Source organism: Schistocerca serialis, chromosome 3 (assembly GCF_023864345.2).
Source record: "Schistocerca serialis cubense isolate TAMUIC-IGC-003099 chromosome 3, iqSchSeri2.2, whole genome shotgun sequence".
Taxonomy (NCBI): Eukaryota; Metazoa; Arthropoda; class Insecta; order Orthoptera; family Acrididae; genus Schistocerca; species Schistocerca serialis.
The window spans coordinates 135,203,012-135,216,754 of NC_064640.1; the positions used below are offsets into that span (position 1 = coordinate 135,203,012).

General features: G+C 36.2%; 1 protein-coding gene across 1 annotated transcript in view; it reads left to right on the forward strand.

Annotated features, from left to right (window-relative positions):
• LOC126470720 (nose resistant to fluoxetine protein 6-like) overlaps positions 1-13,743 on the forward strand; it is a 167,866-nt gene that overhangs the window by 133,300 nt on the left and 20,823 nt on the right. Inside the window, exons 12-13 of the mRNA XM_050098724.1 lie at positions 4,403-4,532; positions 6,772-6,946. Of these exons, the coding sequence (XP_049954681.1) occupies positions 4,403-4,532; positions 6,772-6,946 (305 nt within the window). The remainder of the gene's footprint in view (positions 1-4,402; positions 4,533-6,771; positions 6,947-13,743) is intronic.

Genomic DNA, 13,743 nt, shown 5'->3' on the forward strand with positions numbered 1-13,743 from the left:
TTTGCTTCCCCCTGTCTGACAGATAGCACAACAAGGAGTCCAAATTTTTCAGAAATAGATGAAAATTTCCTGATGGGGACCTATATACAGTTACAATTATAAATGTGCCTTTATTTAATTTAAGCTCACAGGCACATGCTTCTATATGTTCGTTACACAAAACTTTTTTGTTTCTATACTTTTTGCACAATGATAACTTTTGACATATATGGCAACTCCTCCTTTCTCCATATTTTCTCTCATTACATGTGCAGAGAGCTTATAACCACTTACATTTACCTTATTCATATCAGTAACAATGTGATGCTCAGACAGGCATAGTATATCTATTTCATTCTCAGCTTCTAAATCTTCTAAACAAACCAGAAGCTCATCTACTTTATTCTTTAAACTCCCAATATTTTGATGAAATATACTTACATTATTTTTAATTATACTTTTATGAGAACCTTTCCTTATTCTAACATTTGCAGCACTCTCCTGTCTGAGTTTCTCATTGTGCTTAGGCCTAGTTCCTATACCAGTGGTCACATGGTGTTCAGAGAGGCAGATTATGTCGATTGGGTTGGGTGACTTTAATTCATCAATGCAATTACCTAGGACTGAGATACAACTTGGTGGAGATAAAATTTCTCGTCATTGGTGAAAATTTATAATTGATAGCTGTGATTGGTGATCCAATGTGCTAGAATTGTGCTGTTTAATTTCTTTCCTAAACTGAAGATTTGTTTCAATCCTGACCTCTCGTAGAACTTGACATCTTTCTGTCTTACCTATCCTAAAAAAGGAGCTGCTCCAACACCTGTAACCACTGGTATTTTACCATTCTGTGTGAACTTCATCCAGACTCTTTTGATTTGTGCAGCACTCCAACCTTTCTCCATTTTAAATCACAGTCAACACACTGACCAATTAAGATGACTGTCAACAATGAAGTGTATGCTGTACATTATTGAAATATTTTGTATTATCCTTGGAATAATAAAGCTTACCAACCATGAAGGCGCAACAAAATGTTCCATTCTTTCATGAAAACTTACCAGACCTATCAAACCACCCTTAATTGTTTCTTTAAAAAAATACATAAAAACAAAAACTTAGAAATGTTCAGAAGTAATCATATATACAAATTAATTTGTGATGTAAAATTAAAATGACCCAGATCACATCATTACAATCTACTGTGCAAAATGATCCATGATACATGAACCTAACTAAATAATTCTGCTGAGTGTTTGTGGCTACAATGAGCAGGTGTGGTCTCATTGTTTATTTTTATGATGATGAAAGAAGGGAGAGGGTGAAATCTGACACTGGCGCATAGCATACTCCTCTTTAATAGCAGACTGCTGAGATCAGCATCCCCATCTGACAGACAGATTGGCATCAATGGTGTTGTTTGCCCTCACTCCATGTGACACTGCAGAGACATTTGGATTTAACTCTGGACACTACTGATGATGTGCAATTCGTCTCCTAAGGCATCCTAGACATGTCAGTACTGCCTCCATATCCAAGGTCACTAACACACACCTCTACAGTGGGGTTCAATTTGGAGGTAGCTGGTTCAAATCATGGTCAGTATTTGGCTGGCAAGGTGTGTGAGAGGTGTTGATATAAAGTTACTGATTACCATACTTTGCAGCTTTGTCCTGTGTTTAATTCCAAAAGTATCCACAGTGTCATGTGGAGTGCTTGTGATTTCTCCATCAGATGGGGACGATGAACTTGTGGTCCTGTCTGTATACATACCCATTACAGCCACATACGCTTAGCAGATACCCTTATGGCACAAGTCTAACACACCATGAGAAAAGCAGTCATTGTACATGTAGGAAGAAAACGCTTTCGAATTAGATGGCTGAAACTCGCATTATGGTCTCTCAGCCAATTCCACATGATTCTACCCTTCCTCTCTCGGTTAGCAGTTTCCAACCTTTATGAAATCATTACCGTTACACTACATCAAATATCAGTGAATCAATTTTGGGATATCACCAAACTATTAATGCTCCTACTTTTAAATTGGCAGCTGATTAACAATACTTAATTAAATGTAAATTAAATAAAACTCAAGTTCTATTTAGATTTTTTGCTAAAGTAAAAAATGATGAGTTGATGAGACTGTTGGTTCTGCCGATTCCAAATGCTTCTTTTTTTGTATCTAGTCTGTTTGTTGTCAGCTAATGCACATCGCAAGTCACACACAATGTTCATCCAGCTCTACATGTGTCTTTGGATTGCTACCATAATTGAAAGCTGAAGGTTTACTTTAACACCTGTAGATTGTGGCAAAGAGAATCACTATTCTTACAAGTTCTTCCAATAGTAAAAGCTACTAGCTATTGGCCATTCATCAAATTAATACAGTTCTTTTTTTACAAAATCCATTTTTAATGTATTGTCTTTGTGAAGTTCAAGAAATTGTAATTTTGCTTGACATTTACCAGCCTAAAATATTGCTTTACTAACCAAAAATGATCTTAGATCCCAGACATGTACTTGTCAATTTTCCAGTCAGGAAAATAGTTTCTGTTAGAATCTATTAGGGGATAGAGTTGTAGCCTTCCTTAGTACACTTTTCAGATTTTCACCTATAGCCAGCCAGCACTGTAATGGAAGTTTAATATATTTTCTTACCCGGTGTTTATATGATGACATTTAATTTTTATTTACTGCAGTTTTTTTTGTAAAATTTCAAAAAATACTTTAGGAAATTACGGTTTCCCAAGGGTGAAAACATGTTCTAAGGTACAATGTGGCCATGTACCTAGGAGCATATATTTGACTGAAGTTTCAGCCATTGAAATCAAGAAAACCTTGTCAATATATATATCTGTATCTTTATACTCTTCTACACACCAGTAATCAGTAAATGAAATCAAACTAAGTGGAAATATTATCAAAACTAGTTAAGAGTTAAATACATGCTATTGGAAACTAACACAAATTTTCATTTTCAAGACAGGTAAAATTGTTCAGGTATTAAAGAAACTCAGTTCATTCACAAGTATCGTATGTTTCATGGTAAAATACCTCCTGTATCATGGCACAAAATGTTGTTTGCCCAGCATAATATGGCTTAACTGTCCACAGGTTACATAAAAAGTTCTAAAAATATACAACATTTTACTCATCATAAAATTCTGTACCAGTACATGAAGAATTAAAATATACACCAAATAACTTTAATATTTTATATAGCACTTATATGTGTAGAACATGAACTACAACTGCTGCACAAAATACACCTCATTTGCAACAACAACAAAAACTTTAGAAAATGGTGGAAACTGCTTATAGCGACCTCTAGTGTGCATTCCTTTGTGCAATTCTAAAATCAGTCAGTAGACTAAAGTAAGGACCAAAAAACATTGTGTGTTCCTTGGTGCACTATCCTCTAGGTACAACACTCTCCCCTTCTAATGACAAATGGTGACTACAATCCTGGACGTATAGCAAATATAAACACAAGTGTAAAAATAGCCTACTGTGTCTTTAGTAAATCGAATAAGTTTTCAAAAGAAGCTCCAATGTTATGAAACTGAAAGTTTACAGTCAGTGTTCATTACCAGTTTTGACTTATATCAGTGACAAATTGATTTTTTACATGAAAACCATTCATAAATTAGGGGTTGCTATGTGAACAGTTGAGAAATGTGTGTTGAAAATTGTTATTAGAGTTGGGAAAACAGATTAAAAGATTAGAGAACAGACTTGTGTGGGTGATTTAATTATGACTGTAATGAAGTAATGTGGAGATGAGTTATACTTCTAGCTGGACAGATGGGTGACAAAGTCCAAAGGAAGTTCTTTACTGGATTTCAAGAAATGAGAAAAGGCTGAGAATACAACCTAATGGATGATGGATGATAGAGCAATCAAGTTATAAAATACACAAGAGTGAGAATGGATGTGTATTTCTGATTTTAGCACTCCAACTTAGTGTGACAGTAATTAGTCAGAACTTTATGTCACTTAAACTTGATTCCTCATACCCTTTTATCGAGCTGTATGCTTGTTTTCTTAAACTACTCTGTTAAAATAATTCTAAATATACTGTAAGGAACAGAATCAGCCATTTCTGGGAGCCTGTTATAAAAGCTGAGGCCAAGATATTTGTGTCTGTTAAGAACCTTAGCTAGCCTACTGTTGGGTAAATCAATTTACCATCCAGTTTTTGTGTTTTGTTAGTGTATTGACATCCTAAGGTTAAAAGTGCTTAAATAGTCTTTAACACTGAGGAGTCAACTATACATATAGAGGCTACAGACCACCATAATAATAAGCTCTTTGAAATGATCTTTACATATCTCCTATGAGTCTGTTAATATAACAAATGATATAATTTTTTTCTGTGCCTGGTTAGTAACATTTATATTTCTGTTATGTTTTCCCCCAGTATTCAAGAACCATTTGCTCTGTTTGATCAACTTTATGACAAACCATGGACAAGGATTGGCCCATACCTAGTTGGAATGGCAACAGGATGGATTCTACTCAAAACAAAATGTGTCATCAGGATACCTTTGGTACGTAGGAGACAAAAATATTCATTTACCTTTATTTCTGTAACATAATCAGAAATAGCTCAATTTGCACTACTTCGGTAACATATTCAGAAACATCTGAATTTACACCCTATAAGCAACATTCAAAAATGCAAATTGTTAATGATTTAAAATCTGCATAATAAGCATATGATCTACTTCATTCATAGGGAATTACCATACATCAACAGATTTTCCGAGAATTGGAAAGTAAAATGTAATCTACATTTAAATTAACAACTCCATGGATGGCGAAAGGTATTATGAATATATCTTCAGAAATAGTTAGCTTCTCTTCATCACCTAAGCAAAGGACTTGTACACATGAAGAGTAAGATTCAAATCCTCATCCAGACATCCTTATGGAGGTCTCACATAATTTCAGATGCAGGTGAATGCCCAGATTATTGTTCTACAATGTCATGACTGGTTCCCTTACTCATCTGAGCTAACATTCCACCTTTGATGGATTCAATGTTGATGGCATGTCATTGAGTGAGCTTCCTTGGCTCCATTGACAGTTTGTTACACTTAAATGTCACAACAGTCTTTTTTATATCTACAGTGAAAATTTTCCTGTAAATAATGCCTTGTAAACAAAATGTTACAAAGCATGTTTCCATTGGAATTCAAGTACAATCCTGCAGTTTCAAATTCACATGACAGAAGAAAATAATCATAATCATTTGACATCATTATCATTTTCAAATGGCTGGCTTTGTCTCACTGCTGTCTTAAATTTTGAAAGTATGAACCTGTACTACAATACAAAAACAGCCCTAATACTCTGAAAGCTTTTCTTACTTTTGGACTCAGTAAAGCAAGTAAGGGAAAACTGAAGTCTGGAGCTCTTCTTGTTCAGGGTGAGAACAGCTTCAGCACAAGGTCATTGGAGGTGCCTGGCATAAATAGCCTGAGAAGCAGATAATATAAACTGAGACAACATTTTGCACCACATACACTGCTGGTATTAAAATTGCAACACCGTGAAATGGTCATCCTAAAAGGGTCAAATTGGTGTGAAGTATAAGGGACAGTCAAATGAAACTGAGACACAAGGGAAAAATTAAATACACTGTTTATTATTCCAAAAGTAATTGTCATAACTATTAATACATTTATTCCATTGTGAGACAAGACAGTCAGTGCCTTAATGGAAAAATGTTTGTGATTGCCAGTGGAACCGTAATTGTACCCACGTGTGCACATCTTCACCTGAAGCAAATCAACAGCCATGAATGTCTTTCTCTAGGACTTCAAAAATATAGAAATCATATGGAGAGAGATCAGCACTTGATGGGGGATGTGTAATTACTTCTCAGCAAAACTTCTGTATCATAGTGGAAGCAACCTTGGCAACTTGTGAGTTGCCTGACAGGTCATCAATCACAATAAATGAGCCTTTAGATTTCCTCATAAACTGTAAATATGATTTCTCTGTAGAAATAGAGTACTCTTCAGTTCAAAAGGGCAAAATTCAAAGATGCTGAAAAATAATGTATTGGACTACCAGTGACTTAGTCATCTTTGCGCCTTAATTGTATGCAGTATCTTGGTAAAGATCACACCTGTAACAAACATTAAGAAACAATTGGAACCTATTTTGTTTTATGAAATACTCAGTAACTGGGTCAGATATATCTACAGTCAGAATTTGACACAAAGTGACTCTGTACCATTTTTTCCACAAAAACAATGCACTCAGTGTAATGCGATATTATGAATGGAATGCACACTTCTGCTTGTATGCAAAATCAATAAAATATTATATGGATGTATAATATTCAGGGAAATTGACCATCATTAGTGCAAAAGATCAATGTTCCAAAAGTTTAAGGATTATTTTTTGTTTGCTCCGGGCTTCTACAACTAACAGATATCATAGATTTACAATATATTGTATTCAAAATCACAAATCCAACAAATTTGTTTATTGTTCACTTTTCAGTAAAGTTTCTCATGTTTTCCAATATCTATCAGTATTTAAATTCTTTCAGATCTGAAATACTCTTTATTTTTCATAAATTAGTAATACCATTTCCTCTCTTGGCAGTGAGTGCTGTCTGTGCAAGATTTGGTTTATCAAAATAAAATAAAAAAATAAAAAATGCATAGCTTGTCTGAACCTTATGCTGTCACAATCCAGTACATATTCCAGTTTACAAAATGAAGTTAAATTCATAGCTACGCTACATATAACTGAATCTTTTTCACTTTTCAGGTGTGTGTTTTCATGGGATGGGTTGCATCACTGCTTTGCCTTATCAGTTTAGTGTATGGGCTTCCCCTATCCAAGCTGGAAGTCTATGCATCAGCTTCTTATGTATCTCTTGGACACACTGCCTGGTGCCTAGCTCTTGCATGGATCACAATAGCCTGTTGTGCTGGCTATGGAGGTAAGCTGGACACTGAATGTTTTAAACATATTTGCTAGTCATAAAGGAAATTTTTACCAGAGAATATGAGAGATTATATGATAGACATAGCCATCTATATAATTGCCTAAAACATGACATGGGCCAATAGTTGTAACAGAGCCTTTCTGTGAAAAGGGAACACTTCCCTTTCTGTATGTATTCTCTTATATATTCTACAACAAAATCTTCTGAATAATTCAATGCATATCCTTAAAAATGTTTGGCAATTATTGGTAGAATTATGCAGAGCCTAAGCACACTTGTGAGCAGTTGGTAGCATGCAGCATATGCTTTCACCCTGATAACACAAGTGACACAATATGTCACAGACTTTGCAAGCAATGCCACCCATGACTCATGGAACTTGGTCAGAGCTGAATCTAAGGCATGCACATCTCATTTAGATATATTCCATATTATGTGCTCAGCAGGATTGAGGCATAATGAATTGTAGGGTCACACCACCATCTTCTTGTCTGTGGAGCATTCCTCAAAAGATTCTGACAGAATTCAGTGGTATCAGGGTGATGTATTGTCTTCTTGAAGTTGCAAGTTCTCGAAAGTGTATTGTACACAAGCAAATGGATGCACATGATCTGACAGTAGATTCTTGCATTGTTTGCCGATGTGACTGGTGGCTGATGTGTTACGGTACATTTCATCCCACATAAATACTGCCCCCCCCCCCCCCCCCATGATACTCATCTACCTGAATGATGTCCTGCAGGATAGTGGGATGGACCATCTCCTGTGGTTTTTATGCACGCATGTCCCAGAGTGGTGGTACAATTGTAGAGTGATTATTTGTGTGTTCCACAGAGCAGATGTGGTTCCATATTGTATTACTTCTCCCTGGTATTATTTTCCAACATTCAGCTGGCTTGTCATTGCTGCACAGTGAACCATCTATCTTCTGTTGCAGTTTGCGATAGAGATAGCAATCCCTATCATCAACATGTTGTCCACAGTCATTGACTGTGCCTCAGAAGGTTTTCCCCAAATTGAGGTACAATACTTACAGCACATGGCTAACACAATGGCATGTGAAATGCCCAATGCTTTAATGAACTTACAAATAGAACATTCCATGTCTAGAGCACTTATGACCCAATCCACTCATACTGCATGTCTTGCCCAGTCTCCATTCATCTGTCATGTTCATGGCCACCTCCAAGTCTGAAGAAATCTCTATGATGTGACATGACAAACTACTCCATTTGGCATAGTAACAACAGTGTAGCTATCTATAATTCACTTTGGACATTACTGAACTTAAATGCCTCTGTCCTGTTATTCAACAGATGAACAAATAAATTCTGGTCCAGGTTTACAAAAAAGGCAACACTGCCAATATTTAAACTGTAGTCAAATGTTTAATTTCACATACTCACACACAGTGATCAGTTTTCATCTCATATTGTCAATACATTCTCAGAAAATAAGGTCAGTTACTTACATAGACTCTATGGATCTGATCTATTTACATGTGTGACACTATTGACCAACAGTTCTTTCAAATGAAATTACATAACTAGCTGCAACTTGAATGCTTAACAAAGACTCAATTTGACAGTAACTTAGCAGCGACTGTTCAGAGAACATGACTCAAGACAAGGATACTATTGACAGAATTATACTGTGGGTTAACACTGATTGACTCGGGCACTGTCCATGGTGTTTATTTGGAGACTCATGTAGGAATGTTTTTACAAAATGTTAAAATACAAATCAATTTGATACTTAATAATGACATGAAAGATAAGGATTGTAGGTGACACATGCATTCACTTGGCAATGATTTTTTTTTCTAATTATTACTTGCATATTCTTTAAATGGCATTAAATTTGGGTTCTACTTTTATAAGTAGATTTCCAGGCGTACACATTTATCCTACATTTTCTAATAAAGCCTAATCAGATCAATCTAGGAACCAAAATTCATGCTTTACATATTTCTTTAATTAACACATTTTTCCAGTAATAATAAACATTTCTAGAAAAAGAAAATTTAGGGCTACAATTGTACTGTTGGATTTTTGAAAGGGTTTCTTTGTACTATTTGGACACTATGTTTCATATGATAACATCCTCTTTGAGTGGAAATATTGCCTAAACTACCAAATTTTGAAAGAAGACATGATTTTTCTTTTATAGAAGAATGGAATTTGAAACAGAAGTATTCAACCCTGGGAAAAAGAAAGAGAGAGAGAAAGAGAGAGAGAGAGAACCATTTATTAGTGAAGTCAGATTTTTAAATTCACCTAGTTTTGCCGACTTTTTCGAATAGTTTCTTAAATAAAATATTCCTGTACAGAATATTTATCTCTTGGCCATTAATCAATACAAACTGTCCTCTGAACAATAAGGATTTGAAGGATACTGTTTGTAAAAGAATCTGGTCATTTTGTGTAAATACCCTATATAGGGCAGATAAGAAAACAAAAGAAAAAGAAATAGTTTTCTTGTTAGGTGAGACATAAGAGCAAGTGGAGTTATTTTGTTTTGTTTCATTTCAAGTTTCTGCTCATTACGTGTACACTACAGGTCATTAAAATTAAATCTGTACATGATTAGGGGTTCATATGGTGCACAATTTAGTACAATAGGCTACTAATTATGGCAGAGACAACAACACTAACCTGGCTGGACATAGATTTGAAGTGATTTTGGATGAAAGACATAGGTACATCAATCCATGCTGCTTTAGCTCTGTGCTAAGGCTCATCAATCACAATGGCTGGTAGTAATGGTGTGCTAGTCTCTTGACAACTCAAGATCAGGTGTTTTCAGAAGGAGACAGGTCTGAAGAACATATTGGCCACAGCAACAACAGAGCACATTTTATATTATGGTAGGACATGACAACACTTGGAGCATGCAATCTTGCATTATTTTACTGAAAGATTGTCACAGAGACCTCAAAAATGATTACAGCCACTGACATGAAAATTCATAAATGTAACACCCACTCTCCAAACACAATCTAGAAGAACTGGAACTGATTGTGACATTGATGCTTGGTGCACCACTGTTGGTGCACCTCTTTGGTGCCGTGTTAAGGGAAGCTACAACACTGGTCAGTGTTTACTCAGTCTCTATGTAGAGAGCTGGTATTGTAGTTGTGATTGGTATTTTGCAGTAACAACATAATAAAAAGTATCTGTTAAACTGAAAAATGAATGGAGCTTGGTTTCTGAATAGCCACTGATGTGCAAAGGAAAGCATTGGAAGAACCTGTTGACATTTATATATTATTAATAATCTCAAATAATGTGAGTGTTACATAAAATCTGACTTCTGCATATCTTCAGTGCTGTAACTTGATTACTTTAAATAAGTATTGTAAACTGATTTTCCATATGATGATGCTTGGCTACAGTACCCAAAGTAATTTTGTATGTTCCTCACCGTGTTTCAGATTTACATGTTTTGTTACAAGTTTGTTGCAACTTCTTAAATGAAAGTATATTTAAGACTTTTTGACCTTTCCACATCTATGGGGACCATTTCACTTACAATCTGTGGAAGGGACGCTAGCAAATCACTTTATTGCTAATACCAGGAAATTTTCATTCTTTCAAAATTAAAAATGAAGAAAAAATTATCTTACAGTGAGCGTACTTAAAGGAGTATATTTATGTAATTATGAGTGTTGTTAGTTGTCAATAATCAAGGAAAACCTGGAAGACCCTGAGAAGTTGTTAAGTCACCTAATCAGAAAGGTTCTTCTTGCAAGATACATATTGGCTCACTCAATGTCAAGTGTGAATGTTTTGTCTTTATTGAAGATCTCTAAATCAAGTGTGAGTAAAGTTTAGTCTCTTGTTACTGCCTATCAACGTTGATGAGGAGAAAGAAAAAGGGAAGGAAAGCCAGGCTCCATCTGCCACTTGTGACACATCAGGATAGTAGCAAGTTACATAGCTAACTTTTCGTATGCTTTTACAGTTTAATTCTCAAGTTACCAGTAGTAAGATGGATAAGGTGTATGCATGCTGTGTGCAAATGCTGGAGGAGTTAGTAACAGTTCATGAACAGTTGAAAATAGTATCGGCCATGATCAGCCATCTGCAGGCTGCTGCCTTGGGGTTTAGTGTTGATGCAGAATCTGGAATGTTGCATGAGACACCTCAGGTATCATTTTTTTTACCCATGGGCTCTGCCAATGAGGAACCTTAAGTGTACCTGATAGGAGAGATTTGCCTCCACCATAGGGTGAGTAGTGGGTTTTAATACGTTCATGTCACTTGAGGTGAAGAGTCAATGTGGAGACTGACCATCTGGCCTCGCCAGTTGACCCAGTGAGTGGACAGGTGGTCACTCCTTCAGCAGGATCTGAACAGGCACACAGGGGAGGGGTTTACTAGTTATCAGGAGGTCCATTGTTAGGCACGTTATGGAACTCCTAGGAAAATAGCATCCAGAGCTGAAAAGAAATCCAATTTGCACTCAGTATGTCTGCTGGGTGGAGGGTGGCTCATTTGAGATGCGAGAGTTACCAAGTACACAGGATGTGATCATCTGCAGGTTGTGGTTGTGGCTCATGTCAGCACCAATAATGCCAATCACTTAGGTTCGAAGGCTTGCTCAATACATACAGGTGCTTACAATCTGTAGTATCATACCAAGATTTGATCAGGGACCTTTTCTGACCTTTTTCTTGGAGTTGGGTGAAGAGTTTCAACCAGAGGGTCAATTGATTCTTTTATGGTCTTGGCTGCAGATTCCTGGACCTGCATTATGAAGTGGAGAACTGTAGAATTCCCTTTGACAGTTCAGAAGTGCACTACACGCAGGAATCAGATACTTGGGTGCTGTCATGCACATGGGAGTTTTTTAGGCTAGGCAATAGTTGGAGGTCCTCTTATGAATGCTCACCAAGTGATATGTAGAGAGCAAAATCAGATTGTATACAAAGTAAAGGCATATCAGCTGTCAAAATATTAACAGTAAATTGCTGAAGCATTCATAGCAAAGTTCCTGAATTACTGCCCTCCAGGAAAGTTACTGCACTCAAATTATTCTCAGAACCAAGAGCTAGATGAAACTTGAAATAGAAAGATCTTAAATATTCAACAAGGCATGGAATATATATATTGGGAACACAGGTTCACTGCAGTTGACAAAAATATTGTCTTTACTGAGACTGAAATTGAGTCTGTGAAGTTATTTTGATATAAGTAACCAGCCTAGATGAACTCAGGTTAATCATCAGATGCTTTTACTGACCACCTAATTCTGCTGTAAGAGTTGTCATTCAAATGAAGCCTACATTCAGTAGTGCAGAAATACCCCAATCATGCAATATTAGTTTGGGCTGATTTTAACCTGCCGAGTATAGACTTGTACATCTATGGATTCATTGCAGGTGCTATTAATGGACAGTCTTGTCAAGTAGGCCTGAACACAGTTTCCAAAAACTGTCTTCAGCAGTTAGTTTGACAACCCACACAAAATGGAAATATTTTAAACCTTGTAGCTACAAAGAGACCTGACCTTATTGACAATTTCAGTACAGAAATAGGAATTAGTGATCATAATGTCATCACAGTGATGATGCTTGCTAAATTTAATAAATTCATCAAAAAACCTTGTAGAGTACTTATGCTGGGAAGAGTAGTAAGCAGCTGTTAACATCCTACTTAGACACTGAGTGGAAACAATTAGCTCCACTACAGAGGACATAGAGGAATTATGGTCAAGTTTAAACTGATTGTAACTCACACTCTGGAGAAGTATGTGCTGATCAAGTGGATTAAGGACAGGAAAGATACATTGCAGTTCAATAACAAAATTCAGAAATTCCCAGGAAGCAGAAGCTGTTGCACTCTCAGTTCAAAAATGAAAGTGGAAATGTCGATAGGCAAAAGTTAGTAGGAATTCATGCCTCTGTAAAAAGATCAATCCACAAAGTATACAACAACTTCTGCCATCATACCTTAGCAAAAGATCTTGCTGAGTATCTGAGAAAATTTTGGTCCTACGTAAAATCACAGAGCAGGTCAAAGTTTGCTATCCAGTCACTCATCAACTAGTCTGGTGTGGCTATATGAAACAGCAAAATGAAAAATGAAGTTTTAAATTTCACATTTAAAAAAATTATTCATCCAGGAGGATTGTACAGATATACCATCACACAGACTCTGATACTGAGGAAACAGAAATAACTATCCCTGGCACTGAGAAGCAACTGAAACAGTTGAAAACAAGTAAGTCTCCAGATCTGGACAGAATACCAGTTTGGTTTTACAGAGAGTACTCTATGGCATTGACCCCTTACTTAGCTTGCATTTATAGTGAATATCTCACCCAGTGCAAAGTCTGAAGTGACTTCAAAAGTGCAGGTGACTTCTGTAAATAAGAAGAGTAAAAGAGCAAATCCACGAAATTACAGAATTTGTGAACATAAACATATTTCAAATACAATAAATTTCCTTGAGACAGAAAATTTTCTGTCTACTGAGATCAGCATGGATTTAGAAATCATCATCCTTGCAAAACTCAGCTTTGGCTTTTCTTGCACAATATCCTGCAAACCATGGATGAGGGGTAGCATGCAGATTCCATATTCCTAGATTTCTGGAAAGTGTTTGATGTGGTGTCTCTATGCAGACTTTCAATGAACATCTGAGCACATGGAATACATTCCAAGATATGTGAATGTTTCAAAGACTTTTTACATAATAGAACCCTTTATATTGTCTTCAATAGCAAGTGTTCATCAGAGCCAAGCATACCATCAGCAGTGCTCCAGGGAAATGTGGTAAGACTACACT